Here is a 21,174-nt window from a genome sequence, read left to right as displayed (position 1 = left end):
TAAATGGCACAGCAGACTCGATGAGCTGAATGGCTGCTCCTATGTCTTATTGTATTATGGTCATAATCAAGATAAGGAATTATAGAGACCATTTCTGATCAAATGGTTGAGAAAAAACAAGAACATGTGGAGGGCAAAGTGGGTATTTTTAATTCAGTGAAATTAGCTGAATTAAATGAGAAAGATGAACTAAAGCAATTGTATATAAAAGAGGAATCTGAATGGATCCCAGAATGTTATTTTCTTAAAAATTACATCTTGATGAGCAAATGGAGACCATCATATATTCAGACGGTTGAGAAATGGACAGAAGTTCATCAAGTTGTATTAACGGTGGGTTACAGAAAGTAAGTGTTGTGTGTAGCATGTGAATTACCAGAAGGAGACAGTAAGCTCGGCAAATGCTACAAGTCAAAGTCAATAGGTGTGAAGCTGGAAGAGCACAGCAGGTCAGACAGCATCCAAGGAGCAGGAATATCAACATTTCGACCCAAAATGTTGACTTTCCTGCTCCACAGATACTGTCTGACCTGTTGGGCTCTTCCAGCTTCACATATATTACCAAATGGTGTTCTAGTTTATGGTGTTCCAGTTTAAAGTCATACCATTTGATTTGAAAATTGCACATTTCAAAGATGAACTAATAAAGTCCTTTTAGGATTACCCATGTGTGTGGTGAACATGGATGATCTGGTAATTTTTAATCAGATTTGGAAGGAACATTTGAAGCATGTATCGGAATAGCTTGATCAACTTCAGGAGGCAAGTTTGGTGATAAACCTGGGTAAGAGTGAGTTCACAAAAATTCAAGTTACATTCCTGGGCCATATCATTGGACATGCAAAGATGGCCCCATGGGATGTTAAAACAAAGATTACTAGGGAGTTTCCCACACCATTGAAGAAGAGATAAGTACTACAATTCCTGGGACCGAGTGGGTTTTATAGGAAGCTTGTACCGAATTTTAGCAGTATGGTTGCATCACTGACTGACTGGTTGAAGTGGTACAGAAAATTTCAGTTGATGGAGGAATGTCTGAAGGCATTTCAAGGCCTGAAAACTGCATTAATTACTGCCCCAGTGTTAGCTACACCTAATTGCAGAGAGAAAGTGAAGGCTGCAGATGCTGGAGATCGGAGCTGAAAATGTGTTGCTGGAAAAGCGCAGCAGGTCAGGCAGCATCCAAGGAACAGGAGAATCGACCTTTCGGGCATAAGCCCTTCTTCAGGAATGAGGGAAGTGTGTCCAGCAGGCTAAGATAAAGGTAGGGAGGAGGGACTTGGGGGAGGGGCTTTGGAAATGCGATAGGTGGAGGGAGGTCAAGGTGAGGGTGATAGGCCGGAGTGGGGTGGGGGCGGAGAGGTCAGGAAGATGATTGCAGGTTAGGAAGGCGGTGCTGAGTTCGAGGGATTTGACTGAGACAAGGTGGGGGGAGGGGAAATGAGGAAACTGGAGAAGTCTGAGTTCACCCCTTGTGGTTGGAGGGTTCCCAGGCAGAAGATGAGGCGCTCTTCCTCCAACCGTCGTGTTGCCATGGAGGAGTCCAAGGACCTGCATGTCCTTGGGGGAGTGGGAGGGGGAGTTAAAGTGTTGGGCTACGGGGTGGTTGGGTTGGTTGGTCCGGGTGTCCCAGAGGTGTTCTCTGTAACGTTCCGCAAGTAGGCGGCCTGTCTCCCCAATATAGAGGAGGCCACATCGGGTGCAGCGGTTGCAATAGATGATGTGTGTGGACATGTAGGTGAATTTGTGGCGGATATGGAAGTGTCCCTTGGGGCCTTGGAGGGAAGTAAGGGGGGAGGTGTGGGCGCAAGTTTTGCATTTCTTGCGGTTGCAGGGGAAGGTGCCGGGAGTGGAGGTTGGGTTGGTGGGGGGTGTGGACCTGACGAGGGAGTCACAGAGGGAGTGGTCTTTTCAGAACGCTGATAGGGGAGGGGAGGGAAATATATCACTGGTGGTGGGGTCCATTTGGAGGTGGCGGAAATGATGGCGGATGATACGTTGTACATGGAGGTTGGTGGGGTGGTAGGTGAGGACCAGTGGGGTTCTGTCCTGGTGGCGGTTGGAGGGGCGGAGCTTAATGGCGGAGGAGCGGGAAGTGGAGGAGATGCGGTGGAGGGCATCGTCGACTACACCTAATTACACAAAGCCATTCAAAGTGGTGATTGATGTTACTGACCTAAGTGTTGGTTCTGTAATCTGATTTGATTTATTATTGTCACAAGAGCTGAGGTACAGTGAAAAATTTTGTTTTGTGTGCAATACGGCAGATCATACAATACAAAGTGTATGAGGGCAATAGGACAGAACAAGGAATACAACGTTATGGCTTTAGAGAATGTGCACCAAAGAGAGAGATCAACATTAAATTTGAAATTTGAGAGGTCCATTTCAGAAGTCTAACTTTCCAAGGCAGCAAGAAGTATAGATGGAGTCAATGGATGGAAGGTTGGCATGAGTGAAGGACTGGGTTGCGTTCACAACTCTCTGTAGTTTCTTCCAATCCTGGGCAGAGCAATTGCCATATCAGGCCGTGATGCATCCGGTCAGAATGCTTTCTATGGTGCAATTATAGACATTTTGTTGTGGGAGATGAGGGAGAAAATTACAGGGGCTCTGACGCAAATTTTTTAAATGTCTCTCGCCACAGGGGAGGAGCCAGAGGCCTGGAGGACAGTTAATTTCATTCCATTTTACAAGAAAAATAGGAGAGATACACCAGGGAACAATGGTGAATCAGGGTACAGTGAATCTAACATCAGTTGTAGAGAAACTACTGGAGAAAATGGTGAAAGAGAAATTTAATTTCCGTTTAGAGAATCACAGAATCCATACATTACAGATGCAGGTCCATCAAGTCGATACTGATCCTCCAAAGATCATCCCACCCAGACCCAACCCCTATCCTATTCCTGTAACCCTGCAATTCCCATGGCTAATCCAGCTAGCCTATATATCCCTGGATACAATGGGCAATTTAGCATAGCCAATCTACCTAACCTGCACATCTTTGGACTGTGGGAGGAAGCTGCTGCACCAGGAGGAAACTCAAACAGGACCAATGTGCAAACTCCACACAGTCACCCAGGGTGGAATCAAACCCGGGTCTCCGACACTGTGAAGCAGCAGTGCTAACCACTGAGCCATTGTGCCACCCCAGAGGTAAGATTTGATCAGGGACTGTCAACCTGGTTTTATCATAGAACATAGAAGAATACAGCGCAGTACAGGCCCTTGGGCCCTCGATGTTGCGCCGATCCAAGCCCACCTAAACTACACTAACCCACTATCCTCCATATACCTATCCAATGCCCTCTTAAATGCCCTTAAAGAGGGAGAGTCCACCACTGTTACTGGCAGGGCATTCCATGAACTAACGACTCGCTGAGTGAAGAACCTACCCCTAACATCAGTCCTATATCTACCCCCCCTTAATTTAAAGCTATGCCCCCTTGTAATACCCGACTCAATACGCGGGAAAAGGTTCATACTGTCGACCCTATCTAACCCCCTAATCATCTTGTACACCTCAATCAAGTCACCCCTAAACCTTCTTTTCTCTAGTGAAAACAGCCCCAAGTGCCTCAGTCTTTCCTCATACGATTTTCCTTCCATACCAGGCAACATCCTGGTAAACCTCCTCTGCACCCGTTCCAATGCCTCCACATCCTTCCTATAGTATGGCGACCAAAACTGCACACAATATTCCAGATGCGGCCGTACCAGAGTCTTATACAACTGCATCATGACCTCAGGACTCCGGAACTCAATTCCTCTACCAATAAAAGCCAGTACGCCATATGCCTTCCTCACCGCACTATTTACCTGGGTGGCAACTTTCAGAGATCTGTGTACATGGACACCAAGATCCCTCTGCTCATCCACACTACCAAGTATCCGACCATTAGCCCAGTACCCCATCTTTTTGTTATTCTTCCCAAAGTGAATCACCTCGCACTTAGCTACATTGAATTCCATCTGCCACCTTTCTGCCCAGCTCTGCAGCTTCTCTATATCCTGCTGTAACCTGCCACATGCTTCCTCACTGTCAACAACTCCTCCGACTTTCGTGTCATCCGCAAACTTGCTCACCCAACCTTCTAACCCCTCTTCCAGGTCATTTATAAAAATGACAAACAGCAATGGTCCCAAAACAGATCCTTGCGGAACACCGCTAGTGACGGCACTCCATGAAGAAACTTTGCCATCAACTACTACCCTCTGTCTTCTTCCATCCAGCCAATTCCTAATCCAAACCTCCAACTCACCCTCAATGCCATATCTCCGTATTTTCTGCAGTAGCCTACCATGGGGAACCTTATCAAACGCCTTACTAAAATCCATATATACCACATCTACCGCTTTCCCCTCATCAACCTCCTTCGTCACCTTTTCAAAGAATTCAATAAGGTTTGTGAGGCACGACTTGCCCTTCACAAAACCATGCTGACTATCCTTGATCACATTATTCCTATCTAGATGTGCATAAATCCTATCCCTTACAATTCTCTCTAAGACTTTGCCCACAACAGAAGTGAGACTCACCGGCCTATAGTTACTAGGGCTATCCCTACTCCCCTTTTTGAACAAGGGAACCACATTTGCTATCCTCCAGTCTTCTGGGACTACTCCTGTAGACAAAGAGGACATAAAAATCAAGGCCAATGGCTCTGCAATCTCCTCCCTTGCTTCCCAGAGAATCCTAGGATAAATGCCATCAGGCCCAGGGGACTTATCTATTTTCACCTTTTCCAGGATTTCCAACACCTCTTCTCTACATACCTCAAAGCCATCCATTCTACTTATTTGTGCCTCAGTATTCTCATCGACAACAATGCCCTGTTCCTGAGTGAATACTGAAGAAAAGTATTCATTCAGTGTCTCCCCAATCTCTTCCGCCTCCACACGCAACTTCCCCCTACTATCCTTGACTGGACCTATTCCTACCCTAGTCATTCTTTTATTCCTAACATACCTATAGAAAGCCTTAGGGTTTTCCCTAATCCTATCTACTAAGGACCTTTCATGTCCCCTCCTTGCTGCTTTTAGCTCTCTCTTCAGGTCCTTCCTGGCTACCCTATAACTCTCAATCGCCCCAATTGAACCTTCACGTCTCATCTTGAGATAGGCCGCCCTCTTCCATTTAACAAGGGATTCCAATTCCTTATTAAACCACGGCTCCCTCGCACGACCCTTTCCTACCTGCCTGACAGGTACATAATTATCAAGGACACTCAATAGTTGCCCCTTGAACAAGTTCCACATATCATTTACACTCTTGCCTTGGAGTCTACTTTTCCAAGCCACACATCCTAAGTCATGCCTCACCGCATCATAATTTCCCTTACCCCAGCTATAATTCTTGCCCTGTAGTACACACTTATCCCTCTCCATCACGAGTGTAAAAATCACCGAATTATGGTCACTATCCCCAAAGTGCTCACCTACCTCTAATTCTAACACCTGGCCTGGTTCGTTACCCAGAACCAAATCCAGTATGGCCTCACCTCTTGTTGGCCTGTCTACATATTGTGTCAGGAAACTCTCCTGCACACATTGAACAAACACTGACCCATCTAACGAACTTGATCTATAGCTTTCCCAATCAATATCAGGAAAGTTAAAGTCCCCCATAACAACCACCCTATTACTTTCACTCATCTCCTGAATCACCTTCCCAATCCTTTCTTCAATGATTCTAGGGAGGTTACGCCTAACAAATCTGGTAGAAATTTGAGGAGATGACCAAGTACTTCAGTAATTGTAGCACATTTGATGGAGTTTATATGGACTTCAGCAAGGCCTCTGACAAGGTCCCACAGGGGAAAATGGGTAAAAGTTCAGAGGATCCAATGTAACTTGGCAAAGACACCTCAGACACTGCCTGACTTGCTGTGCTTCTCCAGTGCCACACTTTTCTACTCTGACCCACCAGCATCTGCGGTTCTCGCTTTCTTCCGGTACTCCAACTATGGCCTAATTAATATTCTGTACAACTCCTACAGGATCTCGTTGCTCTTGTAAACTAGGCCTTGACTGATAAAGACAGACTTCTTTTGGTTTCATAACTGCAACTAACTTATTCTGTCACCTTCAGGGACCTGTGGGAAAGCACCCCAAGATCCCTCTGTTCCTTTGAGCTTCCCAGTCACTTGCCATTCATTAAGCACTCCTTGCTTTGTTCCTTCTTCTAAATCACATTATTTAAAAGAATGAAATTCCATCTGGAGTACTGTGTGCAGTTCTGGTCACTGCACTATAGGAAGGATGTGATTACGCTGAAGGGGATACAAAGGAGATTCACCAGGATGTTGCCTGGGATAGGACATTGCTGAAAAATGTGTTGCTGGAGAAGCGCAGCAGGTCAGGCAGCATCCAAGGAGCAGGAGAATCGACGTTTCAGGCATAAGCCCTTCTTCAGGAATGAGGAGGGTGTGCCAACCAGGCTAAGATAAAAGGTAGGGAGGAGGGGGACGGAGGTTAAGGTGAGGGTGATAGGCTGGAGAGGGGGGTGGGGGCGGAGAGGTTGGGAAGAAGATTGCAGGTCAAGAAGGTGGTGCTGAGTCCGAGGGTTGGGACTGAGATAAGGTGGGGGGGGGGACATGAGGAAACTGGAGAAATCTGCATTCATCCTTTGTGGTTGGAGGGTTCTAGGCGGAAGATGAGGCGCTCTTCCTCCAGGCATTGTGTTGCCATGGTCTGGCGATGAAGGAGGCCAAGGACCTGCATGTCCTTGGCGGAGTGGGAGGGGGAGTTAAAATGTTCAGCCACAGAGCGGTTGGGTTGGTTGGTGCGGGTGTCCCAGAGGTGTTCTCTGAAACGTACCGCAAGTAGGCGGCCTGTCTCCGCAATGTAGAGGAGGCCACATCGGGTGCAGCGGATGCAGTAACTGATGTGTGTCGAGGTGCAGGGGAATTTGTGGCGGATATGGAAGGATCCTTTGGGGCCTTGGAGGGAAGTGAGGGGGGAGGTGTGGGTGCAAGTTTTGCATTTCTTGCGGTTGGATGATGTGGAGGAAAAGGTGGGGGATGGTGCCAGTGTAGCTGCGGAAGATGGACTGTTCCACATATCCGACGAAGACGCAGGCATAACTGGGGCCCATGCAGATGCCCCTGGCTACTCCTTTGGTTTGGAGGAAGTGGGAGGATTGGAAAGAGAAGTTGTTCAGAATGAGGACCAGTTCAGTAGGTCGACAGAGGGTGTCAGTGGAAGGGTACTGGTTGGTTCAGCGGGAAAGGAAGAAGCGGAGGGCTTTGAGGCCTTCGTGATGGGGGATGGAGGTGTATAGGGACTGGATGTCCATGGTGAAGATAAGGCGTTGGGGGCCGGGGAAGCAAAAATCATGGAGGAGGTGGATGGCGTGGGTGGTGTCCCGAACGTAGGTGGGGAGTTCTTGGACTAAGGGGGACAGGACCGTGTCGAGGTATGCAGCGATGAATTCGGTGGGGCAGGAACAGGCTGAGACAATGGGTCGGCCGGGGCAGTCAGGTTTGTGGATTTTGGGCAGGAGGTAGAAACGGGCGGTGCGGGGTTGTGGGACTATGAGTAGCAGGTGGTTGGACCTGGCGTTTAGCCTTAGCAATTTAAAGATCAGTGCGCCAAACTACCACCGTGCCTCCCTTGTCTGCCGGTTTGATAGTGAGGTTGGGGTTGGAGCAGAGTGAGTGGAGGGCTGCACGTTGCGAGAGTGAGAGGTTGGAGTGGGTGAGAGGGGTGGATAGGTTGAGGCGGTCAGTGTCGCGGCAGCAGTTGTTTAGTGGTGGGAGATGGGGTCATGGTCAAGGGGGCTAAACTCTAGCTTGCGGACACCTCCTCCCACTGCCCCCTTGACCATGACCCCACCTCCCACCACCAAACCATCATCTCCCAGACCATCCATAATCTCATCACCTCAGGGGATCTCCCATCCACCGCCTCCAACCTCACAGTCCCACAACCCCGCACCGCCCGTTTCTACCTCCTGCCCAAAATCCACAAACCTGACTGCCCTGGCCGACCATTGTCTCAGCCTGCTCCTGCCCCACCGAACCTATCTCTGCATACCTCAACACGATCCTGTCCCCCTTAGTGCAAGAACTCCCCACCAAACATTCAGGACACCACCCACGCTCTCCACCTCCTCCATGATTTTCGCTTCCCCAGCCCCAACGCCTTATCTTCACCATGGACATCCAGTCCCTATACACCTCCATCCCCCATCACGAAGGACTCAAAGCCTTCCGCTTCTTCCTTTCCCGCGAACTAACCAGTACCCTTTCACTGACACCCTCCTTCGACCTACTGAACTGGTCCTCACTCTGAACTTCTCTTTCCAATCCTCCCACTTCCTCCAAACCAAAGGAGTAGCCATGGGCACCCGCATGGGCCCCAGCTATGCCTGCCTCTTCGTCGGATATGTGGAACAGTCCATCTTCCGCAGCTACACTGGCACCAGCCCCCACCTTTTCCTCCGCTACATCGATGACTGTATCGGTGCTACCTCGTGCTCCCACGAGGAGGTTGAACAGTTCATCCACTTTACTAACACCTTCCACCCCGACCTCAAATTCACCTGGACCGTCTCAGACTCCTCCCTCCCCTTCCTAGACCTCTCCATTTCTATCTCGGGCGACCGACTCAACACGGACATTTACTATAAATCGACCCAATCCTACAGCTACCTAGATTACACCTCCTCCCACCCTGCCCCCTGTAAAAACGCCATCCCATATTCCCAATTCCTTCGCCTCCACCGCATCTGCTCCCAGGAGGATCAATTCCAATACCGAACAACCCAGATTGTCTCCTTCTTCAAAGATCACAATTTTCCCTCAGACGTGGTTGACGATGCTCTCCACCGCATCTCCTCCATTTCCCGCTCCTTCGCTCTTGAACCCCGCCCCTCCAATCGCCACCAGGATAGAACCCCACTGGTCCTCACCTACCACCCCACCAACCTCCAGATACATCGTATCATCCTTCGTCATTTCCGCCACTTCCAAACAGACCCCACCACCAAAGGATATATTTCCCTCCCCTCCTCTATCAGCATTCCAGAAAGACCTCACCTTCCGCAACTCCCTCGTCAGGTCCACACCCCCTACCAACCCAACCTCCACTCCCGGCACCTTACCCTGCAACCGCAAGAAATGCAAAACATTGCACCCACACCTCCCCCCTCACTTCCCTCCAAGGCCCCAAGGGATCCTTCCATATCTATCACAAATTCCCCTGCACCTCCACACACATCATTTACTGCATCCGCTGCACCCGATGTGGCCTCCTCTACATTGCGGAGACAGGCCGCCTACTCGCGGAACGTTTCAGAGAACACCTCTGGGACACCCGCACCAACCAACCCAACCGCCCTGTGGCTGAACACTTTAACTCCCCCTCCCACTCCGCCAAGGACATGCAGGTCTTTAGCCTCCTCCATCGCCAGACCATGGCAACACAACACCTGGAGGAAAAGCGCCTCATCTTTCGCCTAGAACCCTCCAACCACAAGGGATGAATGCAGATTTCTCCAGTTTCCTCATGTCCCCTCCCCCAACCTTATCTCAGTCCCAACCCTCGGACTCAGCACCGCCTTCTTGACCTGCAATCTTCTTCCCAACCTCTCCGCCCCCACCCTCTCTCCAGCCTATCACCCTCACCTTAACCACCTTCCATCTATCGCATTCCAAAAGACCCTCCCCCAAGTCCCTCCTCCCTACCTTTTATCTTAGCCTGGTTGGCACACCCTCCTCATTCCTGAAGAAGGGCTTATGCCCGAAACGTCGATTCTCCTGCTCCTTGGATGCTGCCTGACTGCTGCGCTTTTCCAGCAACACAATTTTCAGCTCTGATCTCCAGCATCTGCAGTCCTCACTTTCTCCTGGCTTAGGGCATTTCAGAGATAAAGAGGGGCTAGAGAAATTTGGGTTGTTTTCTTTAGAACAGAGAAGATGGAGGACAGACCTGATAGATGTGGGTGGCACAGTGGTTAGCACTGCTGCCTCACAGCGCCAGAGACCGGGTTCAATTCCCACCTCAGACAACTGTCTGTGTGGAGTTTGCACATTCTCCCAGTGTCTGCATGAGTTTCCTCCGGGTGCTCCGGTTTCCTCTCGCAGTCCAAAAATGTACAGGTTAGGTGAATTGGTAATGTAGGGGAACGGGTCTGGGTGGGTTGCTCTTCAGAGGATCGGTGTGGAATTGGTGGGCTGAAGGGCCTGTTTCCACACTGGAAGTAATCAAATCTAATCTAATCTAATTTAAACATTATGAGGGGCATGGAGAGGGTGAATACAAAGCAGCTGTTCCCCTTTGCTGAAGGGTTAATAACAAGGAGGCATAATTTTGAAGTGAATTTGTGGAAAAAGGTTATGGGGATCTGGCATGCATTGCCTGGGAGGGAAGTTGAGCCTGGTAACCGAGACAACCTCACAACCTTTAAAAATTACTTGGATGAGCACTGAAGTGTCATAACATTCAACGCTATAGGTTTAGTGCAGCAAAGTGGGATTAATGCAGGTAGTAGTATATTTAGTGGTACAGACTTGGTGGTCTGAAGGGCCTCTGCTGTACTGTATGATTCTATGAACATGCAGATTCGCTGCATTTGTTTCAATTCAACAAAATAAAGGTAATTATTTACTGATTAATTTCTGAACCAGAGTCAATCTGCCTGCTTTAAAATTTAAACAAAGCACAGCAAACAACTTTAACAAGCGGATGCACCATGGCAATACCTCTACCGATCAAAGTTCACTTGCAAGCCAATCAGCAGTCACTTCTCATGAAGAATTATGTTGTTTTGTTTTTTTCTTGAATTGGTATCCTTGCAAAATGTCCTGAAAATTTTTAATGAAATATGTCTTTAGTCAGCCATATTCAAGTTTCTGATTATCAGAGAGTGCCTCCACTTGATAAATCCTATATCTCTTGCAAATTCTGTATACCTTTCCCACTAGTCAGTGATTGACAGATCAAATTTAGCAGTGTCATGCTACTTTGATCATTTGTGAACTCCAAGCATATAGATTTTGCACATAATCTTTCTGGAAGTCCTCTCCAGGTGCATAATGTCCTCTTCTTAGTCAATACTGCTATCTCATTTCTTTCCTCCCCTATCCTCCCTTAATACTTGTATCTTAATACATTTAGTATCCAGTCTTGTTCTTTAGTAAACCAAGTCTCTCACATTACCATGTCATTTCCAAGTCACAGATGTGTATATATCTCTTTCTTACCACACTGTGTAATTGCATACAACCCAATTTAGACATCACTACACTCCGTCTTACTCTGACCATACCTAATACTCCTATTTCCTACTCTACTTTCATCTTTTTCTCCCAGTTCCCTATGAAGGAAATAGCTTTGCAAGTGTGACTGGTTACTGTCACAATCCTACACTAAATTTTTGATTTTGCAATTACATAGTTATAATTGCCCTGCACACATTTTTGGTTGTTGGGTCATTGACTGGCTTGAGACAGGACCCCACCATTTTCTGGAAGAAATTTCCCTTCCAAGAGCTGTTGGCTAATCAAATTGTCGGCAGCTCTCTTGTCTCAGCAGTGCCACGAGCAGGTAAGGGTAACAGATTTCCTCCCCTGCATAAAACTCGAAATAGCTTTTTTGTTAAAACTCCCTCCAACAGCTTCATGTTCAGTTCACCATGGTTCTTCCTTACTACATCCCAAACTTATGACCAATATCAACAGGAATGACAGACAGCAGGGAAATGGGAATACAATGACTTGCAAGTTCCCCTCCAAGCCACACACTCACCTGACTAAGTAAAAACAGAAAGAACTGCAGGTGCTCTAAATCAAAACAAAAATAGAAGTTGCTGCAAAAGCTCAGCAGGTCTGACAGCATCAGTTCAGAGAAATCAGGATTGACGTTTCAGGTCAAGTGACTCTTCCTCAGAACTAAGTAAATGGTTCTTGACAACTTTAAATTCTGGAACTCTATCAGTACCTTCACCAATGGGCCACAGCAGTTAAAGGTGGCTCATCACCAACTTCACAAGACAACATAAGGTCAAGCAGCCTTGGCAGTGATACCTACTCACAAATTAATATAAAAATCTCTTAACTGATATCAGATTTCTTCCCCCCGAAAGATTAGACAATTAAAATTATCAAACCAGGTTTGTAATTCAAATTCTCTAAATTACTGGACCACTTACAGGATCATAACATAAATGCCTTGCAGGGTCAAGCCAAAGCTTCCACTTAAAATCTTTCCTCCATTGGAACGTATTGTGTGTGTGGGCAGCTAAAAGAGGCCCACTTTACCTGAAGTCTTATGAAGTCCTGTGGCTTGAAGTCATTTGGTGAGCAGCCACACCAATCCACAATGTGCTTGTACTGGCACTTGCAGCCAAGCTTTCGGTTCCAGTTGGTGACCCGCAGATTGTTGTCCACCAGTGTCTCGCACATGTGGCTGTTTTCCAGCACTGTGTGGAAGAATGACTGTAGAAGAGAGGAGATAACAAAAAGTCACTAACACAACGTGAATACATGCGCAGTAAACTTGAGGTTCAGGAAATCACCATGAGATTATCTTGCAACACTTTGTGCAATTTTTAGATTTTTTTTTTAGATTACATTACAGTGTGGAATGATTTGGACCTTCTAGAGCACTGGGGAAGCTGTGCCATCATTAACTTCAAACTAATATTTTTGAGCAGTTAAAAAGGAGACAAAAATATAAAATGAGAATGAGAAAAAGAAGATGCTGATTGCCACTGGACTATACTGGGAGCCCAGTGACCCAGAAACGTAGATTTAAAGAAGCACTGTGGCTCAGTGGTCAGCACTGCTGCCTCGCAGCACCAGGGACCCAGGTTCAATACCCACCTTTGGTGACTGTCTGCACACCTTTGGATTGTGGGAGGAAGCCAGAACACTCGGAGGAAACCCACACAGACACTGGGAGAATGTGCAAACTCCACACAGACAGTCACTAAATGTGGGTATTGAACCCATAGTGTTAGATGCATTAGTTAGGGGTAAATGTAAGAGGATAGGCTACTCTTTAGAGGGTCAGTGTGGACTTGTTGGGCCAAATGGCCTGTTTCCACACCGTAGGGAATCTAATTTAAAGTATGATCCAATTAGTAATGAAGAGTTCGTGAAGGAATCTGTTTTGTACAGCAGTATATTTGTGTTAAACTCTATTTTATAATAACTTCTGCAGTCAAGATATTTAAAGGCAGGAAGACAACAACATAATGTGTACAAAGGTTACTACAGCATTCCCAAAGCCTGTCTAGAAGATAGAAGATGATCAGAGGATTAGATAGGGTAGACAGTGAAAGTCTTTTTCCTAGGATGATGATGTCAGCTTGTACGAGGGGACATAACTACAAATTGAGGGGTGATAGATTTAAGACAGATTTCAGAAGCAGGTTCTTCACTCAGAGTGGTAAGGGTGTGGATCGCCCTACCTGCCAATGTAGTTAACTCAGCCACATTAGGGAGATTTAAACAATCCTTGGATAAGCACATGGATGATGATGGGATAGTGTAGGGGAATGAGCTTGGAATAGTTTACAGGTCGGCGCAACATCGAGGGTCGAAGGCCTGTTCTGCTTTGTATTGTTCTATGTTCTAGAAAACCCTTTGATTCACTTTATTTAAAACAACTAAAAATTTAGTTCTTTTTTGTCTTGATATACCCAATAGCTACACTCCTTCAGGATAATAATATTTATCACATCAGGAACCTTTCATTAAAGGATAGTAATGGAAGATTTTACAAGTGTTATGGATGCAAAGGTTGATGGATCAGTGACACCTTTCTTTTATTCTTTCCTGGGATGTTAACAATGCTGACAAAGTCAGCATTTGTTGCCCGTCCTTAATTGCAACAATCACTTTCTTGAACCACTGCAATACATCAGGTGTTGGTACTTCTACAGTACTGTTAAATAGTTGTAGGATTTTGACTCAGCTAAAGTGAAAGAACAATGATGTAGTTCCAAGGCAGGATTGTGTGTGGGGAAGGTAACCTCTAGTTGGTAGTTTTCTCTTGTATCTGTTGCCTTTGACCTTTCAGTCATTGATCTCAAAAATTTTGTAAGTTGGTGTTGGAGGGTTACTGCAGTACATCTTGTCGATGGTACACATTGCTGCCATATTGTGTTGGCAGAAAAGGGAGTGAGTGTGGATATAAGCACTGCACTTGAGGAAATTGTGAGGAGACAGTGGAAGAAATCTGAAGGGGCTAGCTATATAGAGAAGTATACAGACTTGAGTGACAGACAAGTAGTGGAAAAGGAGTCAGAGAAAATTGACATAAGATGGCGAGGCAGAGATAAAGAGAGAGACTGTGAGAGAGAGGAATCGGAACAGAGGGGATTGGAGAACTGGACTTTACAAAGTAGTGCATTACAAATTCTACCAGCTAAAAGACTATAGGATTCTATCACAATATCAGCACTTGTCCTGCAGCAATTTAATGCGAGGAACAGTGATAATTGCTTTAAGGCAAGATTTCTGGCCCTAAGGCAGTAGGAAATTCCATCTTAGAGAGCTGCAGGACAAACAAATGGCTGCCAGTTCTGTAGTCCCGGCAGTACCAGATGGAAGCAGTGGCCACTTCTATCACACCAAAGCGTTCAAAAGTTCGAACTTGAAACTTTCAGGGAGGGATCTTGGCAGGCATTGAGGGGTTCTCCACAATGGAGAATTCTATCAATGCCTGATGCAAGCATGTGCAACTAAAACCACTGGGCATCCTGCTTAGCACTGACCTCACTTCATGATGGATACAATATTGGACTTTAAGTGACCAATAATGGGACAACGAAGGCCCTAAATAGAGTCAAAGGCAAGCTGCTTGGTAACTCCCCTGCTCTGTAAAATTTCAGACAAGACAAGGTAGGCCAGAGCAGACCGCTGGAGCAGACAGAAACAAGAAGACAGTAGTGACAGCAAGAGTGAGAAACTGAAAGGGCAGCAGAGAGATAGACAGAGGGGGAGAAGGAGAGAGAGAGAGTGGCTGCAAAAGAGATGCAGAGAGATGAAAATTCAGAGAGTGCAACTGAGAGTGAGCAAGAGAGATCAAGTGATAAGAGGGCTAGAGAGAGGAAGAGGACGAGGGGGAGAAAAAAATACAGATCTAGATAGAGAGAAAGTGAGAGACCCAGAGAGAATGAGGGAGACAAATGGTGTGCTGGAATCAGAGAGAAAAGAGCCATGCCAAACAGAGAAAATAGATTGCAATAAACAGAGCTAAATTTCCCACCTAATGGAACAGTTCTTAGCTCTCAAGTCCTGCCACAGCTAGTTGTGAATGGTGGTGCTCAATTAAACAACTAACAAAAGGAGGTTTCACAAGCATTAGATTATCTACAGTGTGGAAACAGGCCATTTGGCTCAACAAATCCACACCGACCCTCCGAAGAGTAACCCACCCAGACTCATTTCCATTTGACTAAGGCACCTGACTCTATGGGCAATTTAGCATGGCCAATTCATCTAACCTGCATATTTTTGGATTGTGGGAGGAAACCAGATCACCTGGAGGAAACCCATGCAGACAAGGGGAGAATGTGTAAACTCCATACAGACAGTCAACTGAGGCAGGAATCAAACTCAGGTGCTGTGAGGCAGTAGTGCTAACCACTGAGCCACTGTGCCACCCATTCCATCCTCAATGATAAAGGAAGCCAGTATTTCAGTGGAATATACAAGGCTGAAGTACTTGCATCCATGTTCAGCCAGAAGTGCCAAGTGGATGATTGATGTTGGTCTCCCAGCATTACAAGGATACAGCTGACTGTAACCCTAACCCTATCACAGTCTTCAACCAATTCAATTCACTCCACATGATATGAAAAAAATTGCTAATACTTATGCTGGGTGCTTGAAATTGAAAATGCTCCATTACCAAAGACTAACCTCCCCAGGTTGAAATTAAAAATCTCTGCTTCCATCAGCCCTTACCTCAGCTGGAAGTAGCGTGTACCAGTAGAACCGTTTTAGCTGAGTGACCAGCTCGTCCTGTGTGTTCACCACATAAGCCACAAACTTATGAGTCAGAGCGAACCAGTCAGAACCACCGTCCACTATAATGCCTTCAGGGATCTGCCTGTCTCCGAGGCGCCACATATGGTTGTCACATTCATGGAATATTCGATCTAAGCCTTGTTTCTTGATGAACCTGGAAATAACAGAGACTATAACTGAATTAATGAAGAAAGAAAAACATGCATCTCTATAGTACCTTTATCAAGCTTAGAACATTCCAAACTGTCTTGTATAATAACTGTTTTAATTGTTACAACTCATTCAAGCCCGGCTTTTCCAGGGTTGTCACAAAAATTAATGATTTGCTAAAGTACACAAACATATACCTGACTTCAGACCTCGAGGATGATAGAAAGCATAAATCTGTTTTCTGTAGTGAATAAGAATGACTATTCCAGATAATTACACTCTAACTACAGGTAAAATAGTATAAACTGTTAGAAACTGTCAGCTTTAATAATACTAATTAAAACTCTAGTACAGACAAACATAAAGGGAAACACAGGGGAATACTGGAAAGACAGTCCAGTGATCTTTGATCCCAGGTTCTGTGGCTGAGATGATCTTTATGACTCTTCTACTGGTTCAATCGTCTTTCTCCAGTTTCCTCCACTGGTTGGTGAGAGACACAACCAGACACCAACCAGTTGGTGACTGATGCACTTATAAAAACAACATCTCTGAATTATTAGTTAAAAGTTACAGTATACAACCACTATGAGTCAGACAGATCTACAGCAGAGAAAAAGGCCCTTTGTCCTATCGTGTCCATGCCAGTCAAAAATTCTAACACTGTTAAAAATCACACAACACCAGGTTATAGTCCAAAAGGTTTATTTGCAAGCACTTGCTTTTGGAGTGCTGCTCCTTCATCAGGTGGTTGTGGTTCTAACACCATTTTCCAGCACTTGGCCAATAGCCTTTTATGCATTGCAAAAGCACATCAAAATATTTATGAAAATAGTTATGAAGATTTCTACCTCCAACACCTTGACAGGCAGTGAGTTCCAGATTCCCACCACCTTCTACCCCATACTTTATATTTTTGCTCCCTAGTCATTGATCCCTCCACCAAGGGAAAAAGCTTCTTCTCATCTACCCTACTTATGCCCCTCAGCATCTTAATTATGTCTCCTCTCAATCTCCTCTGCTATAAGGAAAACAACCCCACTCTCTTCATAACTGAAACTTTCCATTGCAGGCAACATCCTGTTAAATTTCCCTCAGTGGTTAGCACTGCTGCCCCACAGCGCCAGGGACCTGAGTCCAGCTACAAATGACTGCCTGTGTGGAGTTTACACATTCTCCCAGTGTCTGCATGGGTTTCCTCTGGGTGCCCTGGTTTCCTCCAACAATCCAAAGCCATGCCGGTTAGGTGAACTAGCCATGCTAAATTGGCCAGTATTCAGCAATATGTAGGTTAGGTGCATTAGTCGGAGGTAAATGTAGAGTAATAGGGTAGGGGATAATCTACAGTTTGGATACAGACCATTTGAGGAGAAAGTGAGGTCTGCAGATGCTGGAGATCAGAGATGGAAATGTGTTGCTGGAAAAGCGCAGCAGGTCAGGCAGCATCTAGGGAACAGGAGAATCGACGTTTCGGGCATTAGCCCTTCTTCAGGAAAGCCCTGAAGAAGGGCTAATGCCCGAAACGTCGATTCTCCTGTTCCCGAGATGCTGCCTGACCTGCTGCGCTTTTCCATACAGACCATTTGGCCCAACAGGTCCACACCAACCCTCCGAATGATGATGCACCCAGACATATTCCCCTACCCTATTGCTCTACATTTACCCCTAACACATCTAACCCAGGAGGGAACTTGCTAGTGGTGGTGTTCCCATGTACCTGCTGTCCTTGCCCTTCTAGATGGAAGCAGTTGTGAATTTAAAAGGTGCTATCTCAGGATGTTTGGCAAATTTCTGTGGTGCGTCTTGTAGATAGTACACACTGCTGCAACTGAGCAGCAGCGATGGATGGAGCGGACAATTGTGGATTTGGTTTCAATCAAGTGAACTGTTTTATCCTAGATGGTGTCAAGCTTCGAGTGTTGTTCGAGCTGCACCCATCCAAGCAACCAAGGAGTATTCCGTCACATTCCAGACTTCTGCCTTTTTGAAAGTGGACAGACTTTGAGAGACAGGCTTTGACAACCCTTTGTTGTGGTTCTGTTCGCCGAGCTGGGAATTTGTGTTGCAGACGTTTCGTTCCCTGTCTAGGTGACATCCTCAGTGCTTGGGAGCCTCCTGTGATGCGCTTCTGTGATCTTTCCTCCGGCATTTGTAGTGGTTTGTCTCTGCCGCTTCCGGTTGTCAGTTCCAACATTCCAACAGGCTGTCTTCCTGTTTGTCCTATGTAGTGTTTTGTGCAGTCCTTGCATGGGATTTTGTACACTACATTGGTTTTGCTCATGCTGGGTATCAGGTCCTTCACTCTGGTGAGTTGTTGTCTGAGAGTGGCTGTTGGTTTGTGTGCTGTTATGAGTCCTAGTGGTCACAGTAGTCTGCCTGTCAGTTCGGAAATGCTCTTGATGTATGGTAGTGCAGCTAGTCCTTTGGGTTGCGGCATGTCATCGTTCCGTTGTCTTTCCCTTAGGCATCTGTTGATGAAATTGTGCGGGTATCCGTTTTTGGCGAATACATTGTATAGGTGTTCTTCCTCTTTTTGCAGTTCTGGTGTACTGCAGTATGTTGTGGAACTTTTGAACAGTGTCTTGATGCAACTTCTTTTGTGTGTGTTGGGGTGGTTGCTTTCGTAGTTCAGGACTTGGTCTGTGTGTGTGGCTTTCCTGTATACCTTTGTGGTGAATTCTCCGCTCAGTGTTCTCTGTACCATCACGTCTAGGAATGGGAGTTTGTTGTCCTTTTCTTCCTCTCTAGTAAATCGGATTCCTGTGAGTGTGGCGTTGATGATCCGGTGTGTGATCTCTATTTCTGTGTTTTTAATGAGTACAAAGGTGTCATCTACATATCTGACCCAGAGTTTGGTTGAATTTGCGGTAAGACTGTTTGTTCTAATCTTTGCATTACCGCTTCTGCTATGAGTCCAGAGATGGGTGAGCCCATGGGTGTGTCGTTGATTTGTTCATATATTTGGTTGTTGAATGTGAAGTGTGTTGTGAGGCACAGGTCCAGTAGTTTGTCCACTACATAGGACAAACAGGAAGACAGCTAACGATCCACATCCATGAACACCAACTAGCCACGAAACAACACGACCAGTTATCCTTAGTAGCCACACACGGAGATGACAAGCAACATGAGTTCGACTGGGACAACACGACTATTATAGGACAATCCAAACAGAGAACAGCTAGGGAATTCCTAGAGGCATGGCACTCATCCACAAATTCAATCAATAAGTACATCGACCTGGACCCAATATACCGACCACTGCAACGGACAGCTGGAACTGACAACTGGAAGCGGCAGTTTCAAACCACTACAAATGCCGGAGGAAAGATCACAGAAGCGCTTCACAGGAGGCTCCCAAGCACTGAGGATGTCACCTAGACAGGGGACGAAACGTCTGCAACACAAATTCCCAGCTCGGCGAACAGAACTACAACAACGAGCACCCGAGCTAAAAATCTTCTCACAAACTTTGAAGAGATTCCCTTTTCCTGTCTGTAGCAGATTTTGCCTAATGCACTATATTAAACACTTTTCTAATGGCCAATCCCCTTGTTTTATCTTTTCCTCTTCAAGTTACAGTCCAACCTCGAAAGGAAATGTTATCCAACATTTGGAAACAGCACAGCCAAAACCACCAAACTATCAAAAATGACTATGTAACTGAAGGACGTTATTCGGTATAAGACATGTTTAGAAGTCTAATTCTATCTTTTATGTGCGTCTTATGTCAACTGTATTTTGCCGAACTTCTGAATATTGGTATTTGCAGGTACATAAAGCAACACAGGCTTGCAATCAGCTTGCAACATCACTAAATAGTGGGATTGAAGTAATTTACTTGCCAAATAAAAAGTCAGGAGGGTGTGTTACTTGCTACAGAATGCTTATCCTCTGTTTTTGCAGTCACTGTGTTTGTGTCGAGTCCAGGGGTTTCTGGTCAATATTGACCAGTATGATGATAGTGGAAGATTCAGTAATGGTAACATCATTGATTGAATGTCATGGGTACTGATTATATTGCCTGTTTTTGGAGACGGTCATAGCTTGGCATTTGTGTGGTGCAAGTGTTACTTACCATTTGTAAAGAAGTTGGATATTATTCAGATCTTGTTGCATTTGAACATGAACTGTTTCAGTATCTGAGGCAAAGTGAACGGTGCTGAACATTGTTACATCAGCAATGAACATCTCCACTTCTGACCTTATGATGGAGGGAAGGTTATTGATGAAGCAGCTGAAAATAGTTGGGCCGAGAACACTAACTTGAAGAACTCCTGTAGCAATGTCCTGGAGCTGAGATGACTGACATCCAGCAACCACAACCATCTTCATACGTGTCAGGCATAACTCCAACCATCAGAGAGTATGCCCCAACACCCATTGATTCCAGTGCTGTCAGGACTCCTTGAGGCCATATAACGAAGTAGAAGAATAGTAAGAGGAAGGGTTGGCCAACTCAAGATCAAAAAGGAGATCTATGAATGGAGATGAGTTTTTTTTTAGATTAGATTACATACAGTGTGGAAACAGGCCCTTCAGCCCAACAAGTCCACACTGCCCCGCCGAAGCGCAACCCACCCATACCCCTACATTTACCCCTTACCTAACACTACGGACAATTTAGCGTGGCCAATTCACCTGACCCTGCACACCTTTAGACTGTGGGAGGAAACCGGAGCACCCGGAGGAAACCCACGCAGACACGGGGAGAACGTGCAAACTCCACACAGTCAGTCGCCTGAGGCGGGAATTGAACCCGGGTCTCTGGTGCTGTGAGGCAGCAGTGCTAACCACTGTGCCACCGTGCCACCCAAAGAGGTAGTAAATGAACAGACTGCATCTGTCTTTATCAGGAAAGAAGATGCTATTGAAGTCATAACAGAACAGGAGGTAGCTGAAACACTGGATGGGCTAAAGGTTTATAAAGAGGAGGTATTTAAAAGGCTGGCTGTACTTAAAGATGATATGTCCCCACACTCAGAAGGGATGAATTTGAGGATTCTAAGTCAAAGGCACTAGCGGCTTTAATCTTACA

The 21,174-nt window shown here is 46.0% G+C and overlaps 1 protein-coding gene across 2 annotated transcripts in view; it reads right to left on the bottom strand.

The window, feature by feature from the left end:
* The window catches only part of xylt2 (xylosyltransferase II), a 194,538-nt gene that overhangs the window by 66,849 nt on the left and 106,515 nt on the right, over positions 1-21,174 (bottom strand). For both annotated transcript variants that reach the window (XM_088000364.1, XM_043714272.2), the window contains exons 6-7: positions 15,924-16,140; positions 12,267-12,443 (exon numbers count right to left, since the gene is read on the bottom strand). In XM_088000364.1, the coding sequence (XP_087856490.1) occupies positions 12,267-12,443; positions 15,924-16,140 (394 nt within the window). The remainder of the gene's footprint in view (positions 1-12,266; positions 12,444-15,923; positions 16,141-21,174) is intronic.

This window comes from Chiloscyllium plagiosum, unplaced genomic scaffold (genome assembly GCF_037043375.1).
Source record: "Chiloscyllium plagiosum isolate Xiang-an unplaced genomic scaffold, Cpla_swu_hap1 HiC_scaffold_25, whole genome shotgun sequence".
Classification (NCBI taxonomy): Eukaryota; Metazoa; Chordata; class Chondrichthyes; order Orectolobiformes; family Hemiscylliidae; genus Chiloscyllium; species Chiloscyllium plagiosum.
Note: the sequence above shows the minus strand (reverse complement) of the source record. Positions and strands in the feature narration are given on the sequence as shown.